The 18,648-nt window shown below is 46.7% G+C and overlaps 1 protein-coding gene across 2 annotated transcripts in view; it reads right to left on the reverse strand.

Moving 5' to 3' along the window:
• The window catches only part of PSMD8 (proteasome 26S subunit, non-ATPase 8), a 251,293-nt gene that overhangs the window by 145,237 nt on the left and 87,408 nt on the right, over positions 1-18,648 (reverse strand). For both annotated transcript variants that reach the window (XM_069644355.1, XM_069644356.1), the window contains exon 5: positions 3,268-3,368. In XM_069644355.1, the coding sequence (XP_069500456.1) occupies positions 3,268-3,368 (101 nt within the window). The remainder of the gene's footprint in view (positions 1-3,267; positions 3,369-18,648) is intronic.

Raw genomic sequence — 18,648 nt, forward strand, 5'->3', positions numbered from 1 at the left:
ATTTTGGGCTTGGATCTTTGTAATCTCTTCCCTTATTACCACCTTAAATGTCTCCTAGATCCCTTGCTATGTTCCCTGGTTGTCGCTGTCCATAAATTACGCGTTTATCCCATCTTCTAAGCGTTCCACCATTACCTCATCCTCCGTGGCTGTTCCTGAGCTGTCTGTTAAGGGGTCCCACACCAGGACACTTGTCTCCTACTGCAAATGTTTCTAGTTTCAATAACATCCGTCGTAAAAATCCTTCCTGCCCTGTATTTGGTGCATACACTGTAGCCAGCCAGCGTCATTCTCGTGCGTGTGCGTGCGTGCGTGTGTGTGTGTCCTTTGCTTGGAGTGAGTTTCTGAAGCCCATCAGCACCCCAGCCATTCTTCCCTGTGTGTCCGCCTGGTAGAGATGTTTGTAACGTTGGAATCGGGGGGAACAGAGTTATCTGTTTTTGTAATATGGGTCTCATGGAGCATTATGATGTCTGCTCGGAATCTATTCAGTTGTCCCTCCACTTTCTTGTGCTTGCTAAGGGAGTTCAGTCCCCGTATGTTACGGAACATTATCAAGAATGTCATTGTGTATTATGGGTCCAACCCTTTCCCCCTGTATCTGGCAAGTCTCGACTATGTTGTCCATTTATTCTGCCCATGTAGGTCTTCACCAACCCAGTCTCGCTTCTCCTTTATTGAAGGCGATTTCCCCCTTTCCCTACCACATTTTCCCCCCCACCCTGCCCCCAACTCCCCCTCCCCTTCCCTGGTCAGGGCCAGTGTTCCCTTGAACTAACCCAGATACTGAGGCTTTGGCCCTGGTACAACAACGGGGACATCTCAACTTCTCACCCTCCGCCTAACCTGCACTATTTTGCTCCCTTCATCTTACCAGTAGCCAGTTGTGTTTAGGGCGCTTAGCATGTATGACCCTTGTTTTAATAGGATGTACTCCAGACCTCCGGTAGGTTGTCATTTGTCCTCCGTCTTAAGTGAGGGGGACCCTCAGTTTTGCGTTTGTTGCCTCTCTTCCCACAAGCATCAGTCCATTCCCAGGGCATGCTGCCCCCTGTAACGTACAGTTGTCTCTATGGTCGCAGTAGGATCTGTTAGTCTTCTTCCAAGTTAATCACCGACAGGCCCTCTTCACATGTCGTGACTCGCTGCTGCCTACCTTCCCACATCAAGAGGAGCCGGGAATGTCCATTTGTAAGCAATATTTTTAGCCATTGATAGTTACTGGGCTCATAGCCTTCCTTTTTTGTAGGGGCGAAAGAGCCAAGTCTTGGTAGAGATTAATTTCGGCCACGTTTATTTTAACTCCTGGATGGGCCCTTGTGGTGCGGAGTAGGTCCTCCTTCATTGTATAGGAGGAGAGTGCCGCTAGGACATCTCTTGGCCTTGAGCCTGGGTCTTGTTGGGCCACCCTATGAATCCGGTCTATTCTCAGTTTGCAACTCAACCAAAAGGCTTCCGAAGCATTGTTGTATAGTGTCTTTCAGGTCTCTGTCGAGGACAGATCGCTCAGTCCTTTTACCCGTATATTTTATCTGTGGGAACGATTCTCCAGGTCCTCTTCTTGCAGTTCAAGGTTATGGGTGGTCCTAGCAACTTGTTCCAGCAGGTCGCTACTGTGGGGGGAGGGGGGTGCAAGGTGTCACAGGGCCCCCACCCGACCGCTCAATGCAGTGGGGGGGGGGGTTGGGGAGAAATCACAATGCCTCATCTGCAGCCTCTCCGCTCCACATGCGGCAACAGGAGGTGCGTCTTACAACTTAACTCTTAGCTCGCTGGGGCATTGCTTCCTCCGTCAGGAGACGCTTGGCTATGCATTTGCCCATATGCTTGGGGAGAACTCGCTTTCGCGCCTCTGGTGCATTTACTGCTCCGTTCTTCAGTGTTCGCAGGGATCTCCTCCTCGGTTATCGCGTAGGGCAGCTGCAGTAGGCCCAGACCGAGGACAGGATGGTACATCCTCATGCGTCTGCGGCCATCTTGGAATCCCAGGCTTGACTATTTTAATGCACTTTTCGCAGGAACCTCCACCTGCGAGATTCAGAAAATGCAAGTCATAAAGAATAATGATGTACGTTCCGCATCCAGGGCAAGCCCACATTGCCGAGGCAAGAAGAAATGCCTACTGGCTACCCATAAGAGAATCACTTTCAAAACCCTAGCGATTACTCACAGGTGCCCCTCCAATTCAGCACTGGCCTACCTTTCGAAGAAGTTCACCAAAACCCAATCAAGGAGATCAGTCAGAACCACATACAGCAATCTTCTGCCCTCGCCTAAAATCAGACTTGCCAGAGCTTGAGGGTCCAGCTCCCATGTCATCGCCACTAAACCTTGAAATGCCCTCCTGTATAAGGGCGGAACAATCCTATTGGGCCTTCTGAAAAAGTCTGAAAACCTGGCTCTTCACGAGTCACCCACACATCTGTATTTAACTTCTCTCTTCCTCAAACAAGACACAACGTCTGCTTTTTTCATGCACAAACAAGATACGTAACTATACATATGTAACTGGAATGCAACCTAACCGCATCCAAAGACCTAATTTGAACTCTCCCAGTGCCTTGATGGCCCTGGACTTAGTGCGCTATACTTATGTAAAAACAAATAATCCATTACAGCCAAAGCAAATGATATTGCAATGTTTCTCTCTTCATAGGGTAATTTTAGCACTGCTAAAGTAGGAGAGTTGGCGCACGAATGTTGCCAGCTAAAATCCTTAGAGGGCAAATTAATATAGTTTATAAGCAACTCCCACCCCCTGCACCACCCCTGGCGTATTGGCAGTATTGTGAACAGGGCTATATGGAATATCAAGACTAGTAAGTGAAATGATGCTTTAACAGAGATAGTAAATGCCATTTACTGCTGTGCCTGATCTTCCGACTTCATGAGCATGAGGAGGAACAAATTGTCTTGAGTGCAATGCTGATGCTTTTCCGAGTCGCACCCAGACGGAAGCTGGACAAATACATATGCACACAACCTGAAGAAAATATAGGTCAGTAGTATAAAAAGTGCATAAGGCAATACATTTTTCTTTTTTTATCTTGTTAAACAAAACTATTCCCTGTGAATAGCTGGCTAACCAAGCCAATGTAAGAGCTGGTTTTTGGTGCACTTTACTTGGTCTTTGCAATGGCAGTGTGCCGTTCTAAAATACCTTCACATAACCACTTTCTGCTGAGATAGACTCGGACCGCAAATATCGGTGCCCAGAAAAGAGATTTGCCAGGTGGCAAGATGATGTTGGGATAATTGGTAACTTACCTTATGGTGTCCAACAGAATATCGATAAAGAACGTGTAGCTCTCCGCAGGAATGTTTCCTTTTGCTAAGAACACCTTGTTATAACTCCCCTCCATCAAATACTGAAATACAAAAAGATGGGGTCCTCAAAATGTGCCAAATTAACCACTGTCAAGCACTTCATATAAGAACGGGGTAATAACGCAGTTGAATATCATTGCAGTAAGTGAACTGGGCATAGCGTTTAGAACAATAGCAAAAGTACCAGTTCTCCGAATGGGCTCTGTAGACAGATGAGAACTCTCAATTGTTGAAAATCAATGATCCTTTAGGTCAATATTCTGATTCGCTTATCGCTTGATGTGCTTTGCACCCTGAAGTAAACTGCAGTCAGAATGGGCGTGTGTGGCTGGCCGACATACCGTGGAGCAGACATTGGGTGGGAGCGAGAGTTGGTGTGCTGGTGCATACTGGGACATTCTGTGCTCTCTCCCCACCGGTCGCCTGATTCTGGTGTGGTGCAGTTAATTGCGGTGGAAATATTTCAGAAACCGTGCATCCTAGGGACCTCCTGTTTTGTTCCTCGTGTTGGGACCAATCCTTCAACGACCACATTTATGTTCTGCCGATTTCAGGCAACCTCATGTGTGAAGGTGCTGAAATCCAGGGAAAGGGGTATCTGAATACAAATGATTGTAGCCATGTCCAAGGGTCCCAACAGGTAACTATGCAACATTTGGTGCATTTTGGTGAAACTGTTAGGACAGTTTTTCTGAAGTCCTAGCAAAACCATTCTGAAACAGTACAAGACTCCATTGTTAGTATAGGGCTGTAGCAAACAAGTATATGGTAGCGTAGACTGAGCAACAAGGCTCATTTTATGAGGAAGAGAGGGCTGTAGGAAGGTAGAAAGAGCTTGTAGTTTACTAAGGGTTCAACAGAAAGACTTACAACCAGAATTATTATAAGGTTTACTAGAAATACAGTTAGGCCAAGTTAAGTCTTGGGGTAAGTACTTTGCCATAGAGTCATAAACACATTATAAAAACACAACACAAGGCTATATGGTACACAGAGCAAAGCATAAACCTTGTTCTCTTGAGTTGGACTTGAAAAGGTTTCATCCATACGGTTTCCGATCTGTTAGGAAGGATTTGAACCATAGTAGGCGGTGTCTGTTATTCCCATTCCTTCTATTCTCGTTATGAGGATGTTGTATGGATAGGTCTAGAATTATCAAGGCGGTACTGCCGTCAGAAACTGCGTTTGCTTTTAGGTCATCCCATATTGAGAGGAGAGCTGATTCCGTGCCTCTCATTGGTCAGAAGCCAACTTGTGCCTGGTCTAGTGGGCAGTGCTCTTCTATGAATGCTTGGGTAGTTTTGTAAACGTACGTTTCTAGCAGTTTGGCTATGTACGTGATATTGGAGATGGGTCTGTAGTTGGATAAGTCCTCTACGTTTCCTGCTGTGTTTTTGAGTAGCGGCCTGATGTACGCCGATTTGAAGGCCTGTGGTACTTTACCTGTTGAGATCTAAAGTTTGAGGACATTCCTATGGTATTCCATGGAGTTCCTTGCATGAGAATAGATTTGTAGATGTCCAGGGGGCAGGGGTCTTCGGGAGAGCCTGATTTGTTGCTTTGATTTACCAGTTTGATGAAAATCTCCACTGATATTTCAGAAAGCTTTGTAGTTTGTTCGGGTATTCTTTGTGAGGAAAGGTGGGGTCTGTAGTGTGATCGCATGGTCTGCTTTGTATGGTTTGTTGGATGGTAATGATTTTATTTTTGAAATGGTCTCCTAGGTCATTGCATAGTTTTATCGATGGAATTGGCGTGTTGAATTCCGGTGGGATTTTAATTTCATTTATGATTTTGAAAAGTTCTTTTTGGGTGTTTGGCGCTTTGAAGATTCAGTTATCGTAGTGGTTCCTCTTCGCACACAAAAGCCATTCTAAAATGCTGCAACTACTATTAACATTAAATTAAAAATGGAAAAATTGAATAAGCTTTAGAACAATGTAGGTGAGTAACTTTTCATATCCACTCACAGAGTGACTTCATTTGTCATAAGACAAATTACACACAGTAAACATATTTCTGATGGTTGTATCTGCTTAGATTGACATGCGGTGCACATAGTACGACATCTAGAGTTAATTGCAGCTTTATTTTCGAAGATTAAAATGGGACATCGACATGGGCGCGACATGTAGTACCCAAAATCCTTCACGAGTCGAGGACCCACAGGTTGTTTTTGTTCTGTCGTCAAGGAGCCTTACAGAGGTGAAGTACAGAAGAAAGTAGGTGTAAGATGTCCATGTTCCTTCTACTCCACGAGGGGAGGAAGGGTGGGCGCATGTGAATCTTAGAAGACCCAACCATCAGAAATACGATTACGGTGAGTCATTTTCGTCTGATATTTGTGAATCTGCTTGGATCACATGCTGTGCATAGACTAGCGAGCACTACCATGGTATGGTGGTGGGATGTGTGAAGGAACAGTAGCAAAGAGATGTCTTAGTAACGCTTGTCCAACCTGAGAATCAGAGGTGGAGTGTGTCCAAGCAGTAGTGTTCGGTGAAAGTATGAACAAAAACACCAAGTTGCTGCATTGCAAATGGAATCTAGAGGAACATTTGCAATAAATGCTATGGTAGCCCCTGTGCCTGCGTCAAGTGAGCTCTATGCGTAAAGGGTACTTCTACTAAAAACATTAAAAAGCTCCAAATTATTCAAAACAACGCAATTCAAAGTACTGTCCCCCACCCATAAATACCTTGGTAACACCGCTCTGCGCCATCTATCCAACATGATCTCAAAAACGCAATCAGCTAGATCTACCCAATCAGCCTACTTAGGGCAACTGAACTCAGGAAGATTTGAAAGACAGAAAGCTGGTGGCTCCAGTTTCCCTGTTCTCGCTACAAACTACTGGAATGCCATGCCGCCTGAACTTAGGACGGACCCTTCCCTGTGGTCCTTCAGGTTAAAAAAGGCAAGTTTTCCATTTTGTTCTGGACATCAGGATTCAGCGCAGCTCCTGTTAACAAGCATTAAGCACTATTCACCTAGCCACCTCCTGTCATAACTAATGCAAATCACGAGACCCATCTACGCTTACGCCTGTATCTGTCATCTGCAAGCCTGCCACTGTACTGTCCAACCACCTTGTAATACTGAGGTGAAGGCTACTGCCTGCTCAATTTATAACAAATTGGGGCTTTATACAAAGACCTTTGCTACTGTTTAACTACGCTATACATCACCAAGCACCCGATGTCTGTATACAAAAACCCATTGAATAACATACCTTTCTATGTACAAGTAAGCAATGTATATGTCACCATATTCTTAATTCAAGCGCCCAGATGCCCGAGAGCTAGGTGCGCTATATAAATGTAATAAATAAAATAAATATCGCTTGTATACTTTGGTATATTCTGAGGTTGGCAGAAAGGCAAGTTTAGAGAAAGGAAAAAGGTTAAACAGGTTCTCAAGGCAGGTGAGCACTTTAAATCTTCCAATGAAGTCTAGATAAAAACCTTTCCTAAACAGCCATGAAGAGACTCATAGAAAAGCGGCCAGAACAGGTGGAAGCCCCCCTCCCCCTGGAAAGTTTCCCCCCTGCCTCCCTGCGTTGGAGCACGGTGGGAATTTACGAGCGATGGGCTGCGAGTCTACAGCTTTTGTTTAATTTGTATTAGAGTTGTAATGGGGTGACAGATGCTTCAGTTGGGGGTGAAGTATGGGGAGGGGGGAGTTGGATATATGTTTTTTTGTTTAAAGGATGGACAAACTCAATGGAACAGTGAAGTTCTCGAGACACAGGTTTTGGTGCGGCCTAGACCGTTGTTCCCTGCCATGATACAAATGAACGCAATGGCCAGACCCCAAAGGATGTTACTGTCACTTACACCCACATACGCCTAAATGACTCTGCAACACACTAAGATCCGAACTTTAAAGCTCCTCACCTGGAACGTGAATGGTCTAGGAAGCAGTCTGAAGAGACGATTAGTGCGACAATTCCTGAATAGGCACAGCCCAGATATTGCTTTCCTAACTGAAACCCACCTAGCAGGAACAACCAATGCACTTTTTAAGCGGTCCAACTACAGCACAGCAATACAAGCAGGATTCACGATGGGAGCCAGAGGAGTAATAATACTGATACATAAAGGACTTCCCTTTACCCTTACGACCAGAATACAGGACACTGGAGGCAGATACACGCATGTCACAGGCACGCTCTGGAACAAAACGATCTCCCTACTGGCGATCTATGCCCCACCCACACTGCAAGCCACGCTGATAGAAGACATCACGCCACTGATCACTATGGACACCTCAGACATCCTAATCCTGGGGGCGAAGACTTCAACGATGTAATGGATAATACCCGAGACCGCACAGTAGAGACCCCAATCGCCAAACTAATCTGGCCACCTTTGTTGAAGCATTTTGAATTAGGGATGTATGGTGGGACCTTCACCCGGAAAGCAAAGAATACTCCTATCACTCTGGGGTGCACGCATCACTGTCGCGCCTGGTCTACTTCTTTATACCAGCATCAATAATATACACGGCAACACAGGCAGAGTACCTCCCAAGAGGCATCTCGGATCACCCCCCCAACTAATGTCAATTACGACGTATAAACCAACCCCGCCTCTGGTATGGAGGCTGAATAATTACCATCTAGGGTCCCCGGAACTGCTAGAACGTCTACAACACGCTAGCACAACATACTTCGAGCTAAATGAAGGAACGGTGGACTCCCCCATCACTCTGTGGGAAGCCTACAAACCTGTGATTAGTGGAGAGATCATCTCCTGGACCGCGGCACAAAGAAAAGCACACCTGGAATCAATAAGAGAAGCAGAGGCAAATGTCAAACTAGCGGAGGAAACACACCTAATCCAGGACACTCCCGACACGAACAGAGCTCTGATCCTAGCTCAAAAAAAAAGCTACAAAACATTGCATTGGACAATGCTAAACAGGCACACAGGGCGATGAGAGCCAGAGTCTATGAAACAGGAGACCAAGCTGGAAAGATGCTAGCATGGCTGGAGCGGAGAGATGAGGGACACAACCAAGTAAGAGCGATAACACAAAACGCTGAAACAAGATCAACAGATGCAGATATTGCAGAGGAATTTGCAAAATATTATGAAAAACTATACAGGGCACCTGAAACTCCCCTTGAAACCTCCGTTAGACAAGATCGCCCTTCCCTCTCTTAATGCTGAAATAACGGCTGGGCTAGAAATGGAAATCACAGAAGACGAGATAGTAGCAGCTATGATTCAACTCCAGTCCGGAAAGACACCTGGTCCGAACGGTTTCCCCATTGAAACCTGGAAGAAGATAGGCGGACCTGAACTGGCCCCACACTTACTCAAACTATATCAGCAGGCCCGAGACAAAGGCAGCCTACCAGCGGATTTAAGGAAGGCGACAATAGTGGTGATACCTAAAGCAGACAAACCCCCAGACGAATGTGGCTCTCATCGACCAATATCTCTAATTAACAGCGAGACGAAGATACTGGCGAAACTGTTGGCGATGCGCCTACAACAAGTCATAACATCCCTAATACATCCAGATCAATGTGGTTTTATGCCTGGTAGATCTACGAGAATGAACATATGCAGACTACACCTGGCCATTGAGCGCGCCCAGACCCTGGACATCCCCACGGCAGTACTCGCGGTAGACTTTGAGAAGGCCTTCGACTCGGTCCACTGGGAAGCACTCTGGGCTATCATGCGTAAAATGGGGATTGCCGAGCGATTCCTAACCTGGATCCAACTGCTGTACGAGGCGCCGACGGCCGAAGTGAGGGTGAACGGCTGGACGTCACGATCCTTTGCCCTGGGGAAGGGGACACGACAAGGCTGTCCACTATCAGCCCTTCTCTTCGCGCTAGCCATGGAACCACTGGCCCAATGGCTGAGAGACACGCGCACATGAAAAGGCATCCCCGGAGGACCAGAGTGGGAGGACAGAGTCTCACTATACGCGGATGACCTACTGATATACCTTCAAGAACCTAAAACAACTTGCCCAGTGGTAACACAGCTATTACAAGAATATGGCACCTTTAGCCGTCTGAGAGTGAACCAATCCAAAACCACACTATTTGCACAGAACCAACTGGGAAACGAGCTCCCTGACGCCTGCCCATATAAAGTCACGCATGAACAGTTTCGATATCTGAGCGTCCAGATTACAAGAAATCTCAACGACTATACCCGACAACCTGCAGCCCATTTCGGAAAGGTTCAGAAGTGATGTGCAACATTGGAAATCTCCACCCCTGACCCTCCTAGGGCGAGCTGCATTGTTCAAAATGTTAACACTTCCCTGCTACTTGTATGTGCTATAGAATGCTCCGCTGCACATACCAACCAAGACGTTCCAGGTGATAGAGCATGTACTTAGGCAACTCCTGTGGGGTGGCGGACACCCGAGAATAGCACTTCGAACTCTACAGAGATCAATATGGGAAGGAGGTATCGGTCTACCGAGGCTACAGACATACTAGTCGGCCAGTCAGATGGCGGTGATAAACGACACTACACACTGATCCAACACTACCACATGTGAGAGCGTCACCCCCCATGGAATTATACGCCGCGACACCTAGGACATTTCCACGTGACATCAACTTGCACATGCCACGTATCTGGGCAGAGTCACATACCTTCACAGGCTGGGGAGACAAAAATCCCTCCACTGCAACCGCTGTGGAGCAACAGGAACCTCCCCGAGGTAATCAAACTGCCGAAATGGCCGATCTGTATGAGACACGGTATAGAAAAGGTGAAAGACATTATAGCAGAAGGATCTATTAGACCTTTTGATGAACTCATTTCGACCTTTGACCTCCCGGAAACTGAGAGATATCACTCACACAGCTCCGACATGCCCTGCAACAGCACCTCCCTGCTCTCTCCGACATGGCAGACTCTACTCCACTGGAACGGAACATAGTGGAAGACCATATTACAGCCAAAGTCACCACTGTTATGTACAGTGTTATCACCTCCTTTGCCACACCAGAACTGGAACGACTGAAGTCGAAATGGGAGGTTGAGGTGGGAGAAATTATGTTGGAAGACTGGGTCCAAATTCTGATGTACCCCCGTGAGGTCACCATATCAGCCAGACTATGCCTAGTACAGCTGAAGATATTGCACAGGATCTATTACCCGAGGGTAGCCCTGTACCAATGGGGCAAAATAGCTGAACCCAACTGCCTGCGCTGCCGGGTAGAGGAAGGAACCTTCTTCCATATACTGTGGGAATGCCCAGTAATTACTGGCAGCAATGCTGCGACGTGTTATCAAGAGTCCTGAACCAGATGATCCCCAGAGATCCCAAACTGTTGCTACTGGGAGTGGACAGTGAAATAGATCTCTCAAAATACGAAAAGCTCTGCCTCATGACCACAACAGCAATCATTAAAAGAAACATAGCACGCCTATGGGGGGGCAGCGGAACCACCGCAGGTGAATCAGTGGATGACAGATGTAGAAATCTGCATCGCAATAGAAAGAAGGGTATACAGAGCCAGAGGCTGCCCTGGAAAAGCAGATAGAGTATGGCAACGCTGGGAAGACACAATATGAACTACTGAACTTCTAATTATAACATCGTAGACTAAGGGTTATGGACAATGATGCTGAATACCTACTTTTGTACCAAACATTATTACGCTATGTACCGAATGTTACATAATAGCATTTAACATGTGTTCCATATGAGTGCTTTTCCCATCCAACGTTATTTATTATTTCTATTATTATCAGTAATGTTTAAATGTTGGCCCTGGAAGGCCCAATGGATGTATGTTATAAATCCAATAAAATATATTTTTTTAAAAAAATTAACAAAAAAAAAAAACTTTCCTAGCCATATTAGCTTAAAACTAATGCATCACCTATGAGGGACAGTAAAAATCAAAGTCGATGGAATAGAATAGTCTACAGGGAGCCAGGACAGCCAAAGTCAATTAGAGCAAAGTCTATGGAGCTGAGGCACTTGGATAGTAAAAGTCAAAGTTAGTTTGTTGAAGGAAAAAAAATATTTTTTTTCAAAATCACTGTAGCGTCACAAGCTGTTGCACTTGTGAAATTTAGAGCTGATCAACTCTAGAAAAGCAGCTTCTGCACGTCTCAACTGAGAAGAGCAAGTTACAGCCAATGAGGCAAGTACACCAAAATCAGAACATTACCTTTGGTTAGAAGAGGATCCAGCTGGCTCCTGTCTGGTTGCAGTGATGCAGATCCTGTGTTCCTGGGCCTCAGTTGTGGGGACACTGGGTAGGACTTCTGTGGACGCCTGCAGCAGCAATTTCACAATCTGCAGCACTTCGTGGTTTCAGCGCTCGGTAAACAGCACCACTGCGGATCTTGGACGCCGGTTGGGCTTCCTTCACTCCTTGAATCCTGCACTCTGGTGAGGTGGCCAGAGCTCTGGTTGTCCTGCTTCTGGAGGGTCCAGGGGAGACTCCTGGAGCTTTTGGCCTGCTTACAAACGTTGCACTCGACTACGGATTTCTCGACCCCTGGCACTCGGTTCCTGCAGCATCAAAGTAGTACAGCCAGTCGGGGGTAGGTCCTCCAGCAAAGTTAGTCTCATGGTTAGTTGGTCCCACTAACCCAAGGGAAGAAGCCGTCCTTTCCAGAGCTTCTCTCATCAATCAGAAAAGGAGTTTCAGCACAGCAGCAGGGCTACTCCGGGAAGTTCAACGGTCCAGGAGGATGCAGCAAGCTTCGTCCATGCTTTCTTAGTCTGGTTGTTCTTCCCAGTGGTCGACTGTCTTCAGTCCAAGAAGCCTCACCTTTTAAAGCAGGTTTCTCCCATTCATGCACAGCCTAGCTGTCACTCACACAGCAGGGTGGCTGTCCTGAAAGGACAGCCAGCCAGAAGCTAATCAGGACTGGGTGCATTCAGGTTTCTATGGAGACAAAGGACAGGGGAGTTTCAGGCACCTCCCTCACTTCCTGCCCTTTCAAACACACTGGAGCCAGAGGCGGGTACTAAAGGCAAAACAAACGTAAAACCCAGGAAACACTGCACAAACAAGAAATGGCGAAAAAAGAAGACCAGGGCCATTTTGACACAATGGTCACCCATGGGTTCTATACTGCAGCTGAGGATTCAGCCTGCGGTAGAAAAGCACAATAGTAGGAAAATAAAACCACTTCCACCAGCCATTTAAAGTCTTGAAGATAACGTACACATTTGTACATGAGTAAGTAGGAAAAGGGGCTACTAAGTAACCCCCCCAGCAGCCCACATAAGATGTGCTGGACCGACAAAGAAAAGGCAAGTAGAGAAAAGGTAAGTAACGTCAGTTTCACTTTATTATTCCTGGGAACTGTAGTTCACCCGAGAAAAGGTATTTAAACCTTATGAGAAATCTAAAGGTCCACCATACAAAAAGTAGATGCCTATTGAGTTTGTCAGGCTCCAAAAACAAAGGAAACAAAATCCATATCAGATCAAAATACATGGGAGTGAGAAAAAGGGCTCTCACTCTCCAGGGTTAAAGTGCAGCAAAAGAGCTGAGGGTCTCCAAGATGGGAGGAATTGAGCACTAAAATGAAGTCTCCCCAACACCTGCCAAGGCTCCAGTGTGTCCGAGGACAGGAAGCAGGGGAGGAGTCTGAAACCCAGCTGTTTTTTGTCCTGTAGCGTGCCTGCCTGGAATCAGTTCCAACAGGGAGGTTGGCTGTCCTAAATGGACAGCCACCCCCTCCGAAGTCTGAATGCAGCATGAGTGTTGATTGGCTGGGTTCCTGGACAAAAAGGTGCGGATCCAGAGGCTGAATACAAGTCGAACACTGCAACAGAAGAAGACTACCACCAGAGATGCCTGCAGCACCTTCCAGCAACCGATGAAGCCAGCTGAAGTGACAGCTGCTATCCTGACCCAGTTTTCAAATAGACCGGGTAGCTCCAAAGAGGACATCTTCCCCTTGGACTGGTGGGCATAATAGTCCTAAAACGACCTGCAATTTGAGCCATCCCACTACGACCAGCAACCTTTCTGGGCTGCAAACCGCTTGGGACATAACCATCCTGAAATGCATAGTCTTGCCATAAACAAATTCTCCTGAAACTTCTGGTGGACGCCTTCCGGATCTCCAGAGGCAAGATCCTCCTCCTCGAAGTCCCCTCACCAGAGTGCAGGACCGAGCAAGTGAGGCAAATCGATAGGGCGAGAACCGCTCTTCAGTGGAGTCTGTAAAAAGGCAACAAAACCTCAGATCCATGTAGGCGCATGAAGAATCCTTGGGATGGGATTTTGCGGCAGCATTCTGGAGATGGGACTCCCAGCAGAGTCCTTCCTTTCGACACCATGACCAAGGAACAGGTGCCCAGGTCCAGCGCTGCTGCATCATGAAGGCTTCCAGCTTTTTCTTCTTTATCAGGTACTCGGATACTGTGGGACTCTGGGTAAGGCTCACCTGAAGTAATTCTGTCGCTCCTTTGTTGCTGGAGTGCCAATTCCGGTGTTAGTGTTCGCCCATACACGCTCGCCCAGGCCCAACGCTTGTGTGCATACAGGGAGCCTTTCACAGAGGTCTCCCCTTTTGAAAAACAAAATTGTAATTGACATTTGTATAGTGCTTTTTACCATTAGTATAGTCTCAATGCGCTTGGGGACCACAGTATAGAGAATGGGAAGATTCTCAGAGGTTTAGAATGCGTGTGTGCATATGGCCAAGATTAGGGATTGGATGGGCTGGCTAAGCTCCGGTAATCAATCCAAGACATCAGGCATGTGGGTGGGTGCTTGGAGGGCACAAGTGTGCGCGCGCGCGATTGCAAGAGACTTGTTATGTGTTCAGCTAAACGGAAATGGTCGTAGGTTGTCGATGTATTACAATGGAAGAAGTGTTGAGGCAAGTCTGGAGTGGGTAGTCTTAAAAACATTACTTGTCCAACTAGAATTAATTTTGTCATAGGTCATAGCTGCATTCTAATCTGTGTGAATGGATAGCCGTGCATGCAGCAGATGTCCACCAAAGTTGTGCATTTATATGTACCTGGAGCTCGTTTTTGATGTTGCTGCATCATCAGAATTTCTGTGGTGACAAAAGCCAGCCACCCTCGTAGACTCTTCTAGGCACTATGAGTAGGCTACTCAAGTCTTCTAAATGCAATAGACTGGCTGTCCTAGTACCTCTTCTAGGTGTGATGGACATGCTACCATGTGATCTAGGGTATAGGATTCTTAGAGAGGCTACCTTGAAATTCTTACCATCTTCCCAGTTCTATAAACGCTACTAACAGCCATCTACTACCTGCGATATCAGGACACCAATGCAGACTGAGGATCTTTAGGTGCAGTGAAGGTTACCAGTATAGATCTTGAGCAGAAAAGGGGGATTACATTTAAATGCAGTCTTACAAATCTCTTCTAAGTGCCAAGCACGTGCTAGTCTTCAGATATTCAAGTGCAGTTCATGTTATAACTTACATTGTTTTCTCCAGGGGCAACTCATGTTAGCCTACATGTGCAGTCTAAGTGCAGTGTCATTCCCCACCCCACAAAAATCATCAAGTTGCGACGACACTTTCCACCGCAAGAGCCATCCAAGTGCAATACAATCCTCACTTGTTAGGTAACATTTTCATATTTGTAATAAATCTTACTGACCTGTGTCAACCTCTGAACATTTTGCTTGGACTTGGGGATTATTTCTCCTCGTCCCCAGGTGAGTGGGAATCTTCCCCCCTCACCTCGTCATACTCTTTATGGGCGACTGTCTCTCCATAGTGTCGGGCTGATTTATAGTTTCCTATAACTTTTGGGCTTAGGCTGGTCGCCCCTTTGGGTTGCCCCGTTAATTTCTCTTTAATGTACTTGGGTGAACTACTGTTCCCAAGGGGTAAAGAGGGATTTTCATCCCCCTTTACATTTTTTATAGTGAGCCAGCACACCCCACCTTATGTGGAGAGCTGGGGGGATCTAATGTATCATTATTAATATCCCTAACCTGTAGCATTATTGTTACAATTGCAAGTTTACTTGAATGGCTGGTGGCAGTGGTTTTACCTTAGTGACTTGTTTTATTACTTGCAAGCTGTCAAATCAGCCTTGGTAATGCACAGAAGGGCCACCATTCTTGTAGAATGGTGGGTTCCTTTGTTTTTGCCATTTTCAAGTGTCTTGCTGTTCCTGAGGTCTTCCCCTGCCATCCTAGGTGGGAACGACCTTGGTGGAAGTTTTGTCCTCAGCGGGAATCCTTTGTATTGCCCGCCCAGGCTCCAGGGTGTCCGAGGAGGCAGGAAGTGAGGGAGGAGTCCACAACTCTGCAGCCCTTTCATCTTGTCTGGAAGGAACCAACTCCCAGTGGGTGGGTGGCTGTCGTGATTGGACAGCCAGAACGCCCCTCTTCTGTAAATTGCAGGGAAAGACTTCAGAAGTTGTGCTGTAGCTCCTGATAAATACTCCAAACCTAGAAGCTGCTGACATGTCAACCACTGGAGCAGAAAACGAAGAGGAAGAAGAAAAGACGTATGTAGCGATTTCTAGCTACCTGGGAGCCTGTTGTGTTACCGAAGTCTGCTGTAACCCTTTCTTCCAATCAACCTGGTGGTCACGAACATGACGATTCCTACCCAGAGGCTGGTGATATCCACTAGTCTGAAGACGACCTGCATTTTAAGCCATCCCATGAAGTGCTGCGACCTCGTTTGCCTACAAACCGCCAATATCCTGGGACCTCGAGCCAGGGAGCACGGCATGGTCTTCCGAAGTCCGAATCCATCCAAAACTTGGTGGATCTCCAGAGACATGATTCGAATCCCTGAAGTCCCGTCACCAGAATGCAGAACCGAGAGTGAAGAGAATCCGACCAGCGATATTCGCTATTCAACTGGCTGCTGTAAAAAGGTGCCATATCCACAGAGCTGCGAGAATCCATGAAGAAACCTTTGCTGAAAGCCTCCTCCGACAATTGCTGCAGCAAGTTCCCATCCAGTGTCCAGTTCTTTTGTCTCCAAACCAAGAATCCACGGACCAAGTCCGGAGCTGCTGCATCCTCAAGGCATCCACCCAGAAGCTCTTTTACCACAGGTACTGTGTGGGCTTGGGTAATACTTACCTTAAGTCTGGTGTGCATCCTGTGAGGAAGAGTGGGTGATTTGTGTGGTTGGGAGTTTTGCCACACCACTTGCCCGGGCCCAATGCTGGAATACATATAGGGAGCTTACTCAGAAGTTCCTGAACACATTTAAGTAACTCTAAAGTTGATACCTATTTGTTTAAAACAGACCCTCAAGCATATCAATTTTTGTGATCCTGCAAAATGCCACAAAAACTTCTGTTTTTGCAAATATACCCACAGAAATTGGCGTTTTTGCAAAACAGATCAAAATTCCTCAAGGGCCAGTTTCTCAATTTTTTTTTTTTTTTTTTACTCAATGCGCAAGCGCACCTCGTCACTTGCGCAGAAAAAGCACAGTCCAATCCACAAAGGACATCTGAATGGGCGCTTGTATGCGCCCATTCAGGCGCCCTTTTTCACCCCTTTGCGCTTATCACGGGGTGTTTCTGTGCATTTAAAAGCACATCCCAAATAGACAAACAAGATGCGCTTTTAAACGTGCAGAAATTGTAGGCAACCCTATGCGCTAACTTTGAATAGGTGCATGGGGGGTGCCACTGCATAACAGGGTGTTTAGTGACCCTACTGACTCATGCAATACTTTTTTTTTTTTAAATGCGACAGCTGCAGTCACACTTGCATTTCTGTTCTCCAAATGGGATAGAAATGTGTTTTTTTGAGTTGCATTTTACAGTGGCAGGACACTTCAGGGCCCGTCACTGAAATGCACGGGGAACCTGTGGACCATTGTCCGGAGAGCGCCTCCAACACAAATGTAAGGCGGCTGGCCAGCATATCATTTGCGCTACAGCTCTGCCCAATGGAAATGCTCCGGTCACCTTTGACAATAAGGTGACCAGCTAATTTCCAAAAGGGGTCATCTAAAAACAGCACATCCTCTGCTCTATTTTTAGATGCCCCATTTATTTTGAGGACCTGGGCCAAAATCTACAGTTTTCAAAGAGAGGGGAAGAGAGGGGAAGAGAGGGGAAGAGAGGGGAAGAGAGGGGAAGAGAGGGGAAGAGAGGGGAAGAGAGGGGAAGAGAGGGGAAGAGAGGGGAAGAGAGGGGAAGAGAGGGGAAGAGAGGGGAAGAGAGGGGAAGAGAGGGGAAGAGAGGGGAAGAGAGGGGAAGAGAGGGGAAGAGAGGGGAAGAGAGGGGAAGAGAGGGGAAGAGAGGGGAAGAGAGGGGAAGAGAGGGGAAGAGAGGGGAAGAGAGGGGAAGAGAGGGGAAGAGAGGGGAAGAGAGGGGAAGAGAGGGGAAGAGAGGGGAAGAGAGGGGAAGAGAGGGGAAGAGAGGGGAAGAGAGGGGAAGAGAGGGGAAGAGAGGGGAAGAGAAAGCAAGAAAGCAAAAGGGAGATCAGAGGCAGAGCAGTAGGCCAGAGGGGGCGAGGGGGGGGAGCGGTGGGCAAGAGAACAGAGGATGCAGTGGGCCAGAAATCGGAGAGGGAGCAGTTACAGAAAGTGGAAGGAGTGCAGGCTCAGAGTTAGTAGTGGGCCAAAAGCATAGAGAGTTTGGCCAGAAAGACAGTAAGCTGCATTTTTGGGAGAAAGGATGAGGGAAGAGTGCGTTCGATAGGGAGAAAGGATGCAAGATGCAGAAGTAGCACGCAGGAATGAAGGACTGTATACTGCAGGAGGAATTGGGGAGCGCAAATAGTGACTTGGCAGAGCATGCAAGTATGTGCATGAGAGTGGTTCGAAAATACAAATTGTGATGGGGAATTGGGGAGACATGTGAGATGTGTTGGGTGATAGGTGTGTAGGTGTTTGGGGGATAAGAACATAGAAGGGGAATATTTTCAGCATTACAACTGATAATGATCAATACCATTAATATTAAATAGGCATGCACATTAAACCAAAAAAAGTAGCCAAAACAAACAATGTTATGCCAAGCCAGAGACATCTAGGACTCTTCACCCTGTCACTCTTGTAGCCTTGTACACAGCCTCTTTCCTACAAATGTACCAATAAAAATTGTGCTGCAAAATATGCCATTTCAAGATGCAAAATCCTGGAGTGTCCATTTAAAGATGATATCTGGAACTTTGACTTTCCTGCAATTGAACTCCATCTCAACCTGCCTACAGCTGGCACCTAGACGGCTAGGGTCACTCTTCTGCCTCAGAGAACTCATGCAATAGACTAGGGAAGGACTGGATAAGAAAAGGATTCTGCCTTCAAAGTATAACAAGTGTAAAAGTACTTGCTAAAGAGGTTAGTGTGGTAACTATCTCTTTGAAAGAAGAAGTTACAAAGAGTCAT

Source organism: Ambystoma mexicanum, chromosome 2p, assembly GCF_040938575.1.
Source record: "Ambystoma mexicanum isolate Mex_15411 chromosome 2p, UKY_AmexF1_1, whole genome shotgun sequence".
Lineage (NCBI taxonomy): Eukaryota > Metazoa > Chordata > Amphibia > Caudata > Ambystomatidae > Ambystoma > Ambystoma mexicanum.